General features: G+C 32.9%; 2 protein-coding genes across 3 annotated transcripts; both read right to left on the reverse strand.

Annotated features, from left to right (window-relative positions):
* Positions 1-292: 292 nt before the first annotated feature.
* LOC132053337 (signaling peptide TAXIMIN 1-like) lies at positions 293-2,805 on the reverse strand. The gene is made up of 2 exons (XM_059445320.1): positions 1,783-2,805; positions 293-598 (listed from the first exon to the last, which is right to left on the reverse strand). Exons 1-2 carry the CDS (start codon positions 1,887-1,889, stop codon positions 475-477), a joined length of 231 nt encoding a protein of 76 aa, XP_059301303.1. The 5' UTR covers positions 1,890-2,805; the 3' UTR covers positions 293-474.
* A 1,822-nt stretch (positions 2,806-4,627) lies between these two features.
* LOC132053339 (uncharacterized) lies at positions 4,628-11,195 on the reverse strand. 2 transcript variants are annotated; one of them, XR_009414108.1, is made up of 8 exons: positions 10,725-11,194; positions 8,081-8,322; positions 7,538-7,634; positions 6,350-6,533; positions 6,191-6,272; positions 5,257-5,305; positions 4,992-5,143; positions 4,628-4,908 (listed from the first exon to the last, which is right to left on the reverse strand). XR_009414108.1 is itself a non-coding variant. In XM_059445321.1 (7 exons), the coding sequence occupies exons 1-7, from the start codon at positions 11,121-11,123 to the stop codon at positions 5,078-5,080; spliced, it is 1,119 nt and encodes a 372-aa protein (XP_059301304.1). In that variant the 5' UTR covers positions 11,124-11,195; the 3' UTR covers positions 4,628-5,077. The 2 variants fall into 2 exon arrangements, 1 of the variants encoding a protein (XP_059301304.1); XM_059445321.1 differs by having other exon boundaries at positions 4,628-5,143; positions 10,725-11,195.
* Positions 11,196-13,050: the final 1,855 nt, after the last annotated feature.

Genomic DNA, 13,050 nt, shown 5'->3' on the forward strand with positions numbered 1-13,050 from the left:
ATAATTTAATGCATGGTCATGTTAACAGAGCGACTCCGCTATCAAGATACTTGAGAGAAAAGGCTAAGGAATTCTCTTAAAAATAAAGGATTAGAATATAATTTAATGCATGTTCATGTTAACAGACCGAATCCGCTATCAAGACTTAGATAATTGAGAGAAAAGGCTAACCTTATGTATATGCTATTCCTGCTTATGTCAGAGGCAAGATTTCTAATAGAATACTACTTATCAAAAAACAAAAGGGGAAAAGGGGGCTTACTTGCAAGGGAACTAATTCGATGGATGTGTGTAACTCAAAAACTAAGCAAATTAAAGCATATATTAGACAACAAATAAGTAATAACAAAGTACAAAAGAAAATCTTCTGAAACTTTTACATGCATTAAAGAGATTAAAGAAGCTTTACATTAATCAACAACAACATTAACCTTTTAGAATTATATAAGAGAAATTATGAAGAATGAAAAAGCCTCAACAAGGGATTTGATCAGTGAACCACTGCATAACGTGAATTGGGGCTTTTATTAACTCCAGAGCTAATTCAATCATCACAGTTACACAGAGACAACAGGGACATATGCAACTCAACGTCAACCTGTATATATAATTTCACATATATTAAAAAAAAAAAAAATTAATCAACTAATACCTTTTTTATTCTATCTCAATTAAAATGACACTCTTCGCTTTTCGTGAATCAAATTATGTAATCTTTGATCAATATCTTAAAATATTTTTTTATTATATTAACATGAAAAGAGTAGTATATTAAAATTTTAAAACAAGTAATTGCTCTAATCTAATGCCCTCTGTTTGGCCAAAATTCTGAAAAGCCAAATGTGTATTTTTCCACTTCAGAAAATGCTTATTTTTAGAAAGTTAACTTGTTTGACAAAACTTTTAGGAAAAATATATAAGTGTTTTTAAGTAGTAGCAAAAATTGTTTTTTAGAAACTAAAAAAACGTACTCTCTCTATCCCAGTTTATGTGATACATTTCCTTTTTAGTCTGTCCCAAAAAGAATGATACTTTTCTATATATATTTAGAAATAATTTAACTTAAACTTCCCCTTTCACCCTAAATGAAATAATTTAAAACCACACAAATATCTACGAATTATTTTAGACCACAAATTCAAAAGTTTTCATTTCTTTCTTAAACTCCGTGCCTAGTCAAACTATATCACATAAATTGGGACAGAAGAAGTAGCTTCAATTTTTGAAACCTTGGTCAAGCACACAGTACAATTCTAACATTGGCAAAAGTTTTCTTCAAATTATTTAGCTAAACATGAAGTGTTGCTCTTAAAATTCATTTTTTTAAAACTAAAATTGGCAATAATTTAACTTTGAAGATTACAAGAATTAACTCTCCTCTCCAAAAAAATCATTTTTGAAGCACACTTTTAACAAAACAAGATACTTGGCCAAAATTGGCTATAATTTAACTTTGAAGATTACAAGAATTAACTCTCCTCTCCAAATATTCATTTTTGAAAAAAACTTTTAACAAAACAAGATACTTAGCCAAAATTGGCAATAATTTAACTTTGAAGATTACAAGAATTAACTCTCCTCTCCAAATATTCATTTTTGAAAAAAACTTTTAACAAAACAAGATACTTAGCCAAAATTGGCTATAATTTAACTTCGAAGATTAGAAAAATTAACTCTCGATAACCGAAAAGTATCACATAAATTAGGACAAGCGAGTGTAATAAACCGATCTGATATGCCAAGTTTAATAACAAAAAAAAAAAAAAAAAAAATAGAACTCACCCGACTATCCAGATGATGATGCCAACGAGAGAGACGATAAGTGAAAGCAAAGCAAAAGGTAGGCCTAAAAGAAAGGCCAATGGCCTACAACTATCTCCACAACACATTATTACTGTTATTTTTTAGTCTTCTATATGCAGAATTGTGAAGAAAAATAAAGTCTCTATGCAATATGTGCTTTGGTAATAATAATAATGACGATGTTCTATACAGAAACCGTCTATAGCACGTATAATAGTAATTAGATTCGGATTTTATTGATATTTTAGTCAAAGAGAATGATGGTTCGTTGGATGCTATATTGGAGTAAATATCACAAAAGGTCACTCGATTATGAAAAATTATATTGTAAAGTTATTTAACTTTATTTTGTATATATAAAATCAGTCGAATTTGTTTGGCATAAGAAAATCTGACATGACAAAATAAATAAATTATTTATATCAAGTAAACATAAACTCCACAAATAAAACAAAATTAAAGAAAACTCATATCTTAGAATTGAGTATCCAGCAACTTTCGGCTTGATAATAATAATAATAATGTTCCGTTTAATAACCGTCTATAACACATAGAGTACTAGTAATTAGATTCGGATTATATTGATATTTTAGTAAAAAGATAATGGATGCTATATTGATTGATGAGGAATAAGACTGCAGAGAAAAAGAAGATGGACACGTTTATTTGCTGATTCTTTACGTGAAAGTGATAGTTATAATTTTTCTAAATTTCGGACTTCCTACCTCCCATTTATGATAAAAAATTAAATCGGAATATCTACTTTTTTGGCGATAACATATCAAATGTAGTCCCACAAATATAAGTGCGGTCTGGAGATGGCAGGATGTACGTAGACCTTACAGGTAAGCCCTCAACTCGAAAGAAAAGGCTTATGTTATATTTACAAAAACTTTTTATAAATGATGATATATTAACATTGCCTCAGACAGGAGTGGAGCCAGAGGTGTGCAAAGGGAGTTAATTGCACCCTCTTCCTTGCAAAATTATACTATGTAGATAAGGTAAAAGTGATCCGTTTTGCATATATTTAAGTTGTTGAATACCCTTACTAGCATAAAAATAAAAAAATAAAATAAAAAAAAGTTTGAATCCCCTTACTCTAATTTCTGGCTTCACTACTAGCCTTAGAATAAGCTATTTGTGCACTTCAACCCATTTTATGTGATAGTGTCTGACTAGACACAAGTAATAAGAAAAATAAATTGTGATTTAAAATAAGCTATAAGTATTTGGATAGTTATAAATTACACATTAAAGGTAAAATGATAATTTAGAAATTAAATTATTAAATATAAAAATATATTATTCTTTTTAGAACCAACCAAAAATAAAGGTGCGTCATTTAATATTATAAATATTAAGAGTAAGATCAGATGAAATGCAAGACAATGAGAGCTGCGAACCCCACATTTCGTCCAAAAGAAAAACCAGCTTTAACGTAATGGTCTTACACCTTTTATGTTTTGATTGAACCTTTATTAGAAAGACACAGATTGATTGTGAAATGTGGTTAGTCGGTTTGGATAAACATTTCTTAAAAATTTAATTTATATACATTGACACAGTATAAATAATTTTTATACAGTCAATACATCTTTATCAATTTAACAAGTTTACATAAATACCAACTAGATTTACTATAAATAGTTAGTTGCTGTTATATGTCAACTTATTCGGATGTCTAAACGAAAAAGACCATTATACACTCTGTGCGCAAAATTTAAACTTTAAATATCTACCTACTACTAATCTTATTCTTTGATTTTTCACCCAATGGCTGGTATTTGCTTTGACGCTCACGGTTAATCTGAATTTGCTCTGTGTAAACCCATTAAACGAGGAAGCACTTCCTACCATAATCTTTTCATTCTCAAAGTTCAAACCGAGACCTCTGGCTAAAGAAAGAGGAATCTTATCCATCCCACCACAACCCCAGGTGATTATCTGTTTTTTTTTCTTTTTCTTTTCCGCCTAACAATTTTCTACTTATTTAGAGGGTATTCCCTGGTAAAGACATGAAAAATAATTGCAAAAACATGATCTTTCTTTCTCAAAGAAGTAACTTATTTATTCATTTCGTGAATTTATTTTCCTTTGATTGGATCTTGTAGGTGTATGAATTGGATTCCTCTTTTGCTACCTGAAGGCAAATCAAATGTTTCACGTTATTTGAATATAAAGGAAAAAATAACAAAACAAAGATCAAAGTCGATTTGCTTTCTTTTGTTTGGTTTTAGGAGAATTCTTGATCTCATGGGCGCCTAAAAAGTTAAAAACATAGAAATATGATAAGACTACGGACAGAGACGGATTCAAAATTTGAACTTCATGATTTCGAGTTAAGAACTCTACCATTACTTATTTGATTTACTAAGTTCAAATCAATTATTACTTATTTAGTGAATATATTTCAAGCCAAAGCAACTAAGTTCGGATGAACCCATAAGTTGAACGCTACATCCGCCCTTGACTACGAGCACAGCTGCTTGCTAAAGATCTACTAGAAAGTTAATAACGTTGATATGGAACAGGAACAGATTATTCCCCAGACATAAATGGGATCTTTAGTTTAACACTCAATTTACAAATTTTTGGTAATTTACTAACATACAAACTAACAACTTCTCCAGAAAAGATAAAAGCAAAAAAAACTGTACTACTTATTGTTTGGATACCCAAATACCTGCTAGAGGAAGAAAAAATACTATAGCCAATTGTTTTACCCAAATGCCACCATAACTAACATGAGAATTATAATTTTGTATCTAACACAAGTATTTCTAGTCATAGCATAACTTCAAGCCAGAGAAATCTTCAAAAATAAGGAGCCAGGATTTCTAACAAGTCAATTAAAGAAAATGCCGGAATGCATATTTGTTTGTACACTAAAAGCTGCAGTTATAAGAATAGGATTCAAATATTTATATACAGGACATTACAAAAGATTTTATTTTTACCTTATTTGTACAGTATAATTTTTGACGGGGATTCAACTGAACCATCGTCCTTGTATGTGGCTCCACCACTGCTGAAGACCTCAATCTTATGTCAGGTTCTGTCACAAGAAAAGGCCATATTCGATCCAATCTGATGCCATCCGGTCTGCAAACCATCAGAAGTTAGCTGGAAACTTTAAGATTCTGAGGTCAATAGTCTAGGCTCTGTTTGATTTGGGAAGTACTAACAAACTAGTTCTCGAAAATATTAGCAGGAGTTGTTAACTGCTGCAGTAATTTGCTCTTCAAGTAGAATCAGTTCCTCGATATAGGAATCATCGACTATCTAGACTCGTGTTCTCCTTTTCCATAGCAATTATGCATTCCAACCGATCACAAACCTGCATTGTTTTCCATATCCTCACACTTCTCAGATGTAATATAGAACATAAAATATTCTAGGAAATTAGGAGCTTTCTAAATTTCCCGTCTTGAGGTCCAAGGATTGGTATACCTGAGATAGCTTCTTTTGCGTATCTTCTACACTTGAAGAAGGATCATACCTAGGTACCAAAAATACAGAATACTCAGTTTTATCAGAGAATAAATGTGATCTATAAAATGAGAGAATGACAAAAATGGTCCTTTATCTTTGGTAGTAGGTACAAAATAGTCTCTTAAGTATCACTTGAGCAGTTTTGGTCCTTTAAGTTTGCCAAAAGTGAGCATTTTGGTCTCGTCAGATATTTACCAAAATAGGATTTAAATTCAATCGGAACGGTGAAACTACAACATACCCGGTGAAACTAGGGAGGGTAAAGTGTACGCAGACCTTACCCCTACCTTGAGAAGTAGAGAGGTTGCTTCCGATAGACCCTCAGCATAATGGCAAGCAATTCAAAGCACTACCAAAAAAAATTAAAGGAAACGAATAGGCCATGGCAAAATAATATAAAAGCACGATAGAGCAGTAACAACCACAAAAGGAGTAGTGACAACCACAAATTAATACGACAATCGAAGTACAGGAACAACAAAGAGTAGCAGACTGCAGAAATCAATCGGAACTGTGACAACAGAAAATATTTAACGGGAACTCACAGTTGGATGTACAAATTATGTTATTTTTGTTTCTATTTCAAGAGTCTGGTGTAACTTTTTGAGGTGTAATTTCTGTTAATTTTTGGTGTCAGGTGTACATTTCTATGTTGCGGTTGCTGGAATTTTGATGGAACTTCTGGTGTATCTGGTTAAATTTTTTCCCCACAATTTTCTGTTAAATTTAACAATCAAAGTTGGGTAATATTTGATTGAGGCCAAAAGCGCTCACTTTTGGCAAAACTTAAAGGATCAAAACTACTCAATTGATACTTAAGGGATATTTTGAACCTACTACCAAAGATAAGGGATTATTTTGTCATTTTCTCTCGATCAAACTATAAACTTACCATTCTCGTGGAAGACCAGCTTGATCTCTAGCCGAATAGTTGAATGGTCCTTTTAACTCCACGTTATATTCCTCTAGTAAATCTGTAAAAAAATTGGTGAATTCACTAAAGAAACTGGAGAATGCCTACGCGGTAAAAAACGGATACAATAAAATGGACCTCTAAAAGTTGTGCAAGGGGTACATCCCAGTTTCTCACAAACCGAAACGAACCAGAAGACACCCACAGCCACGTGTGCAACTTCTTCATCAGCAATTCTAGCCACAATGTTGGAAGTTTTATGGTCTCCAAAGCCAATTAGCTTTTGCACCAGCCGAGGGCCCGCATCAAGACCTCTCGCTTCCTATAGCAGTAAGGAAATTCATGAATTCACATAACATAACCATAATGCAGAACTGCCAATACAACAGCAAGAAACAAGCACGCACATCTGGAAACCACAATTTGCATACCCAACCCCCAAATTGAAAGAAGATCGCATCAATTACCAGATATTTGGCCAAAGGAGCACAGGCGTATATTTTTAATAGGTTTGAGCACATCTTTGTTAATACACAAGATAAAAGGAATTTCCAACTATATAACATTTCTTGTGATAATGAGAATTGTAATAAAATTTTGCCTCACATAGGTGCAGAATAAGCAGTACCAACCAACCATTCCTAGAGTCAATTCTATACACAAGTGCCTTTGAAGACATTCTTCAAAAGCTTCCTACAGCTATACTACACATCCATCTTCAAAGCAAAGCACAAAACTAATAATAGAGAAAAGAACTAAAGCTCTTGACAAGTAATTCAATATGCAAGCTTATAGATTCCAACAGAGGAAAACATAATTATAACTCAGTCTGTTGAATTGAGGTATCCCAAGATTACTAAAGTTTGTAAGAATAAATCTTCTAAGATTTCTAATCATGCTAACTGCCTAATTCCCAATAGGATATGGTTATAAATGATCTATGAAAAATGCAACGATGCTTCATCCATGATCCACCCTTCCGTATTTCTCATCATCTTTCCTCCAAAAGTTACTATACTTCGTAACTACATCTCCTAGAGTATCTAGAAATCGTCCTCATCTAACTACTACTATTACTTAATAGACAATACTTGCCTAATTCTAGTTGATTCTTATTTTTCCTTGGCTCAATCTCTTGCCAATTTAAACGCACTTAATGTGGGACTTCCTGGAGATCGATAGCATAATCACACAGCTTTAAAATGTGATCTCGAGCAATCAAAGATCAATAAGCAGAATAAATTGAGCAATCCTCAATACATAATACTCCAAAAAGTTAACGCAATTGATTTATCATTCTTATCTTTGTAAAAAAAAGTGGAGGACCTGGACAAGTGGGATTGAAGCTAGCCGTGCAGCAACATTGTTTGAAGATTTCTCACACTCCCTCCAAAGCAAATTATGAGCAGGCATGTCACCGTAGCTGTTTAATTAAGCAAAGGATATAAGCATCCACCTTATGAAGTACAAAACTTTTCATGCCAAACTTGAAAGGTATATTCATTGAGAAATGATAAAAATGGCAGCTTATGTTTGAGGGTAGGTTCAAAAAAGTCCCTTAAGTATGCACTTAACATTTGACGAAAACAGTAGAAAACAAAGATTTAACTATAAACACCAAGAAAGTCCCATCAAATCCTAAAATATGCAACACAAAAAGCTACACCAGACACTAAATGCGAGTTCCCGCTTATTTCCTTTTTTTCCCCAATAAATCTAACGGACAGAGTTAAGCAAAAATTCTGAAGGGGACGAAAACTGTTAACTTTTGGCAAACTTAAAGGACCAAAATTGTTAAGTACATGCTTAAGGGACTATTTTGAAGACCTTTTTTTTTTTTTTTTCATTTTCTCTATATTCATTAATCACCTGACTCCAAGCTCAGATAATCTCTGGGAACACCAAGCGAAATGACGACTCTCATCATCAGCCACATGAGCAAAATCAGCAAAGAACCCAGCACCGAGAAGATCACTGTATGGTGAGAAACGGACAACAGTATCCCATGCCAAGTCAATAGCATTTAACTCCACATGAGCAAGATTATGAAGCATATAGGCATTGAGAGATAAACCCGAGTGTTTAGGAGACGGAATTTCCTTGGGTGGAACCTGTACTCAAGAATCAGAAACATGTAAGCTAAAGCAACAAAATCATTGGTGAAAGAACCACAAGAAAATAAAAACACCAACATCTTAGATTTTGATTGAACTCCATTTAGTGCTAAGATCCGTACAGATGAAGCATTGCAAGCAGGTGCACATAAATATAGTGATATCCAGGATTGGAAGGAAGGAAAAACAATTGAAATATCGTTTCCGTTATCAAAACAAAAGTTGAAAGAAAAGATAAACCATTTGCACTAAACATTCAAGTCCCGAAGCTCTAATGTACGTCAATGGTAGACACACACACATATATATGAATCCTCATTGATCATGTTACTCCATTTAAACTCATTTCATGCCAATATAAAGCAAATATAAATAAAAAGGATTAGAAATTCTCTATATTTTCTAAACCTATAAATCTCTGAAAGACTAAATCACTCCTACAGAGTATAAGACTACTTAATTATGTGTGTGTGTGTGTCTTTAAACTTCAAAAACTATATATGAATGTGTGTGTATATACACACAGTTCCAACTGAATATTGTAGCGTGAAATATCACTGAAGCCACTAGTCTTTGTGTCAATAGCTATGGATTTGTAAACAATATACATTTTTAAATTTCAAAACTATATATATACATCCACCTATGCCAGTATGATAAAGTGAAGATCAAAATTCAAACAATCAAATAAATTCAGGTTAAACATCTAAAACCATCAATAAGTCTAAAGCTCACCCCTTTGCCCGAACCCCCGCCACCCCCAATCCCTAATCCCAACCCCCATAGTGTTTTGTTAGATAACTTATAAATGCTCTTGGAGTAACATCATTTTGCTTATTTACCAAAAACTAGAAAATAAGTAAGAAACCCACTTGTTTTCTAAGAAGTAAGAACACATTTTCCTGCATAACAAACACACCCTATGTCTTTTTTTTTTTTTTTTTTTTTTTTTTTTTTGAATACACACCCTATGTCTTTATCATAAAGTGACTGGCAAAATCATCAATAAAAGTAAAGCTCACATCTTTGCCTATTAATCTCTTAAGAAAACATATGAAAAGAGTAAAATGTGGTACATTGAACCTCATTAACAAAGAAAATTAACTTCCAAGAAAATGTAGAAAAACAAACCAGTTGAGGTTTTTTGGGTCGAGCAGGCCGACCCAGGGTTCAAAAGTTCCAACAAATAGTCCCTCTTCAATCCACAAGTTCCATAAGTGGCATCCCAAATTCATACTCTCCTCCCCACCCACCACCCACCCAACCCCGCCTACCCCAAACACCAACTCCCCACCCCATCCCACCCCGATAGTGTGTTTGCTAGATTAAAGCTCTTGGGATAATATTTGTTTTGCTTACTTACCAAACACTAGAAAATAAGAGACCGACTTGTTTTCCTAAGAAAACATTTTCCTTTATACCAAACATACACTATGTCTTTATGACTAGCAAAATTCAAGGTTAAACATGAAACGTCTGATAAAAACCATCAATAATACTCCTTTACCTGAACAATTCTTAAGAAACCAAATAAAAAGAGCAAATCAGGTAAACTGAATCCCATTAACAAAGAAAATTAACTTCCAAGAAAATGTAGAAAAATAAACCAGTTCAGGTTAAACTCATGAAACACCTTATAGAAACCATTAATAAAACTAAAGTTCACCCCTTTAACCATACATTGTAAGAAAACAAATAGAAACAGCTCATATAACATAGAAAATTAACTTCCAAGAAAATGTAGAAAAACAAACCAGTTCTTATACTCTGTTTGGATGGTCGTTACCCATAATGTACAGTATCGTATTGTACTGTATTAATAAATACAATATTTGGATAGACTGTATTATTTGTTGTGGTTTAATAACATTTAATTGTTTGGTTTGAACCTGTAAGTTTACTAAAATACCCTTAACCCTTAATTACAAACTAGTTTATATATTAATAAGGCATAATACATAAATAGGCCTTTAAACTTGGCTTCAGCTGACAAGTATGTCCTCTAACTTTGGGTGTGCACAAATAGGCACCTTAACTTGTATAAAGTTGAACAAGTAAACACAAATGCTGACGTGTGGCCATCCAATATTTATGTCTGCCATATCGAGTGTCACGTCATCATTTGTGCACTTGTCAACTTTATACAAGTTAAAGGCCTACTTGTCTTAATTCCCCAAAGTTAGAGGACATACTTATCACCGGATCAGCTTTAAGGGTCTATTTATGTATTATGCCTATTAATAAAACTAAGGTAAAGGATCCAAACAGGGGGTTAAACTTTGTGCCGAGTTAAATAAGTTCACATAAATTGAAACGAAGGGAGTAAAAAGAACAAAGGTATTTGACTGAATCTTATTAACAAAGAAAATTAACTTCCAAGAAAATGTAGAAAAACAAACCAGTTGGGGTTTTTCGGGTCGGGCAGGCCGACCCGGTGGTTCAAAAGTTCCAACAGGAAGACCCTCTTGAATCCACCTACAATAAGCTAAATGGGAAAGTTTAGATTTCATTAAAGGATCACTTGTACAAAGAACAGCAGCACCCATTTCAGCAAGTGAAGTGGCAGATGAGATTGAGTCCAATGAAGTTGATTCTTGAATTGGATTTGAGTGTTGTGGTAGAATATCAGGTCCATTGGGTCCCCAAAAACGGTTGTGGTTAAGGGAAGTGTGTCTCCAATTGTTTAGACCTGTCCATCTTGGGTAATTAATGGTTGAGATGGTGTTTTTTGAACTGGAAAAAATGGACCTTAATGAGGTGGAAAGTATGGGTCTGAATTTGATACATGCCATTGCCATTTTGGGATGAAATTTTGAGGTTTTTGTCAAGTGTCAAGACAATGGTAACTAGAAAGACTGGAAATTTTTAGATTGAAATAGTGGCGACTGTTTGCTCTTCAATTTTACGGTCGATCGTATAATAATTACTCCCTCCGGATAAAAAAAAAATAATAATAAAAAAAAAAGAGTCTACACTGCCCTTAAAGGACATACTAACTTCTAGATAAAATAATTTAATTAAACTATCCCTAATTAAATTTTAATTTTAATAAAGAATTAATAGAAGACGGAATCACTGAAATCTTGTTTTGCCTTCACTGGGAACTTGAGTAAGGAGTAGACCTTTTTATTTTGGGATTTTCTAGAGTTTGAAAACGAGAACTCTTCTCCTTATTTGGTGTACCTACTTGAGCCGGATGAAAGGAAACTTTCACGTCCGATTTTGAAGGGGGGGAGATCCTATAGAATCCTATCCCAATTTTTCATCTCTGACGATTAATCAACAATTCGAAGTGCTTTTCTTGCGTATTCTTGATAAACCAGCGTTTATATATAGATGTAGGAGGATCTGTTTGGGAAGTAAGAAGCCCTTTTGACATCTCTTCATCTGCAAATAATTCTCGATGTGAAAACACAGAGCCAGGGGGCTGATCTTTGAATAGGAAAAAGAGTGGATCCCATTTTTTTCATCGGGTCCGGATAAAGACCAAAGATCTTGAGCGACCGATCCGGCAGAACAACTCAAAAGATAAAGAAGTATCGTTAATCTCTTCATGCTCGTTCCAAGCTCGAAGTACCATTTGTACAAATAAGAATTTGATTATATAACACTTAATAGGAGCAAATATGAAAAAATAAGGTTAAGTTTTTCTTGATTTGCTAAGTAAACTCTTTTTTTTATCCAAAAAAAAGCCTAGCGGGCTCTTTTTTTTTTATCCGGAGGGAGTAGACACATAGTTTAAAGAAAGAAAAGAATGACTTTTAAAATTTATGCTCTACAACAAGTCATGATAGTTGTGCGGTTGTAAATCATTTTATTAAGGGTAAAATGTGAAGTTTTAAGTTAAATTATTTCTACATATAGTATGTAAAAAAAAATTTAACAGACTAAAAAGAAAAATATATTATATAAATTGAGACAGCGGGATTACTACTGTACTAGCATCGACCTCTCCGTAGAAAAATTCACGATACCTCATAATATAGCTAAATACTCTCTTTTGTTGTTACACAGGGTTTCTTGGAATTCTGATTTCTCCAGTTGGATTGTAAATGATGCACTTGTATCTTATGAACATGTAAGACGTATTTTGAAAAGTAATAAAATGCAGCTATTTACGGATTTTTTTTTTTTCACTACATGTACGTACGGGTCTCTGAAAGCCGAACTTCAAACAATTTTTTGCTAGCCTAGTACCTGAATTAACCAATTTTTGCACTTAAGGACCATTTTATTTTATCCAAATTTAAAGGATTATATTAGCTTCTAGAATTGTATAAAGTTCAAGTTACCTTTTATACTTAAAAGATAGTTCTGTTCTTTTCTTCAACTCGAAAAATACATATATATATATATATATATATATATATATATATATATATATATATATATATATATATATATATATATATATATATATATATATATATATATATCCTGGCTAGAATGCTGCTTTATGCAAAGGAGTAGTATTTATTTACATTAGTCTGAAATGTGCTCTGAAGAGGGCATAAAAATGCGCGTGAAAAATATATGATTTGACTAATATTAGGAGCAAAATTTTCATAGTTAAAAATGAAGTTAGGTCTTCTTTTTTGGTACGACGAAATTTAAGGTGCATGAGATGAATTTACATAGGAGAATCATGGTCAATTAAGATTTATATATATAACCGACTTCAACTTATTTGAAAAACTACGAAGCAGTTATAATGGACTAGGCAAC

Source organism: Lycium ferocissimum, chromosome 4, assembly GCF_029784015.1.
Source record: "Lycium ferocissimum isolate CSIRO_LF1 chromosome 4, AGI_CSIRO_Lferr_CH_V1, whole genome shotgun sequence".
Lineage (NCBI taxonomy): Eukaryota > Viridiplantae > Streptophyta > Magnoliopsida > Solanales > Solanaceae > Lycium > Lycium ferocissimum.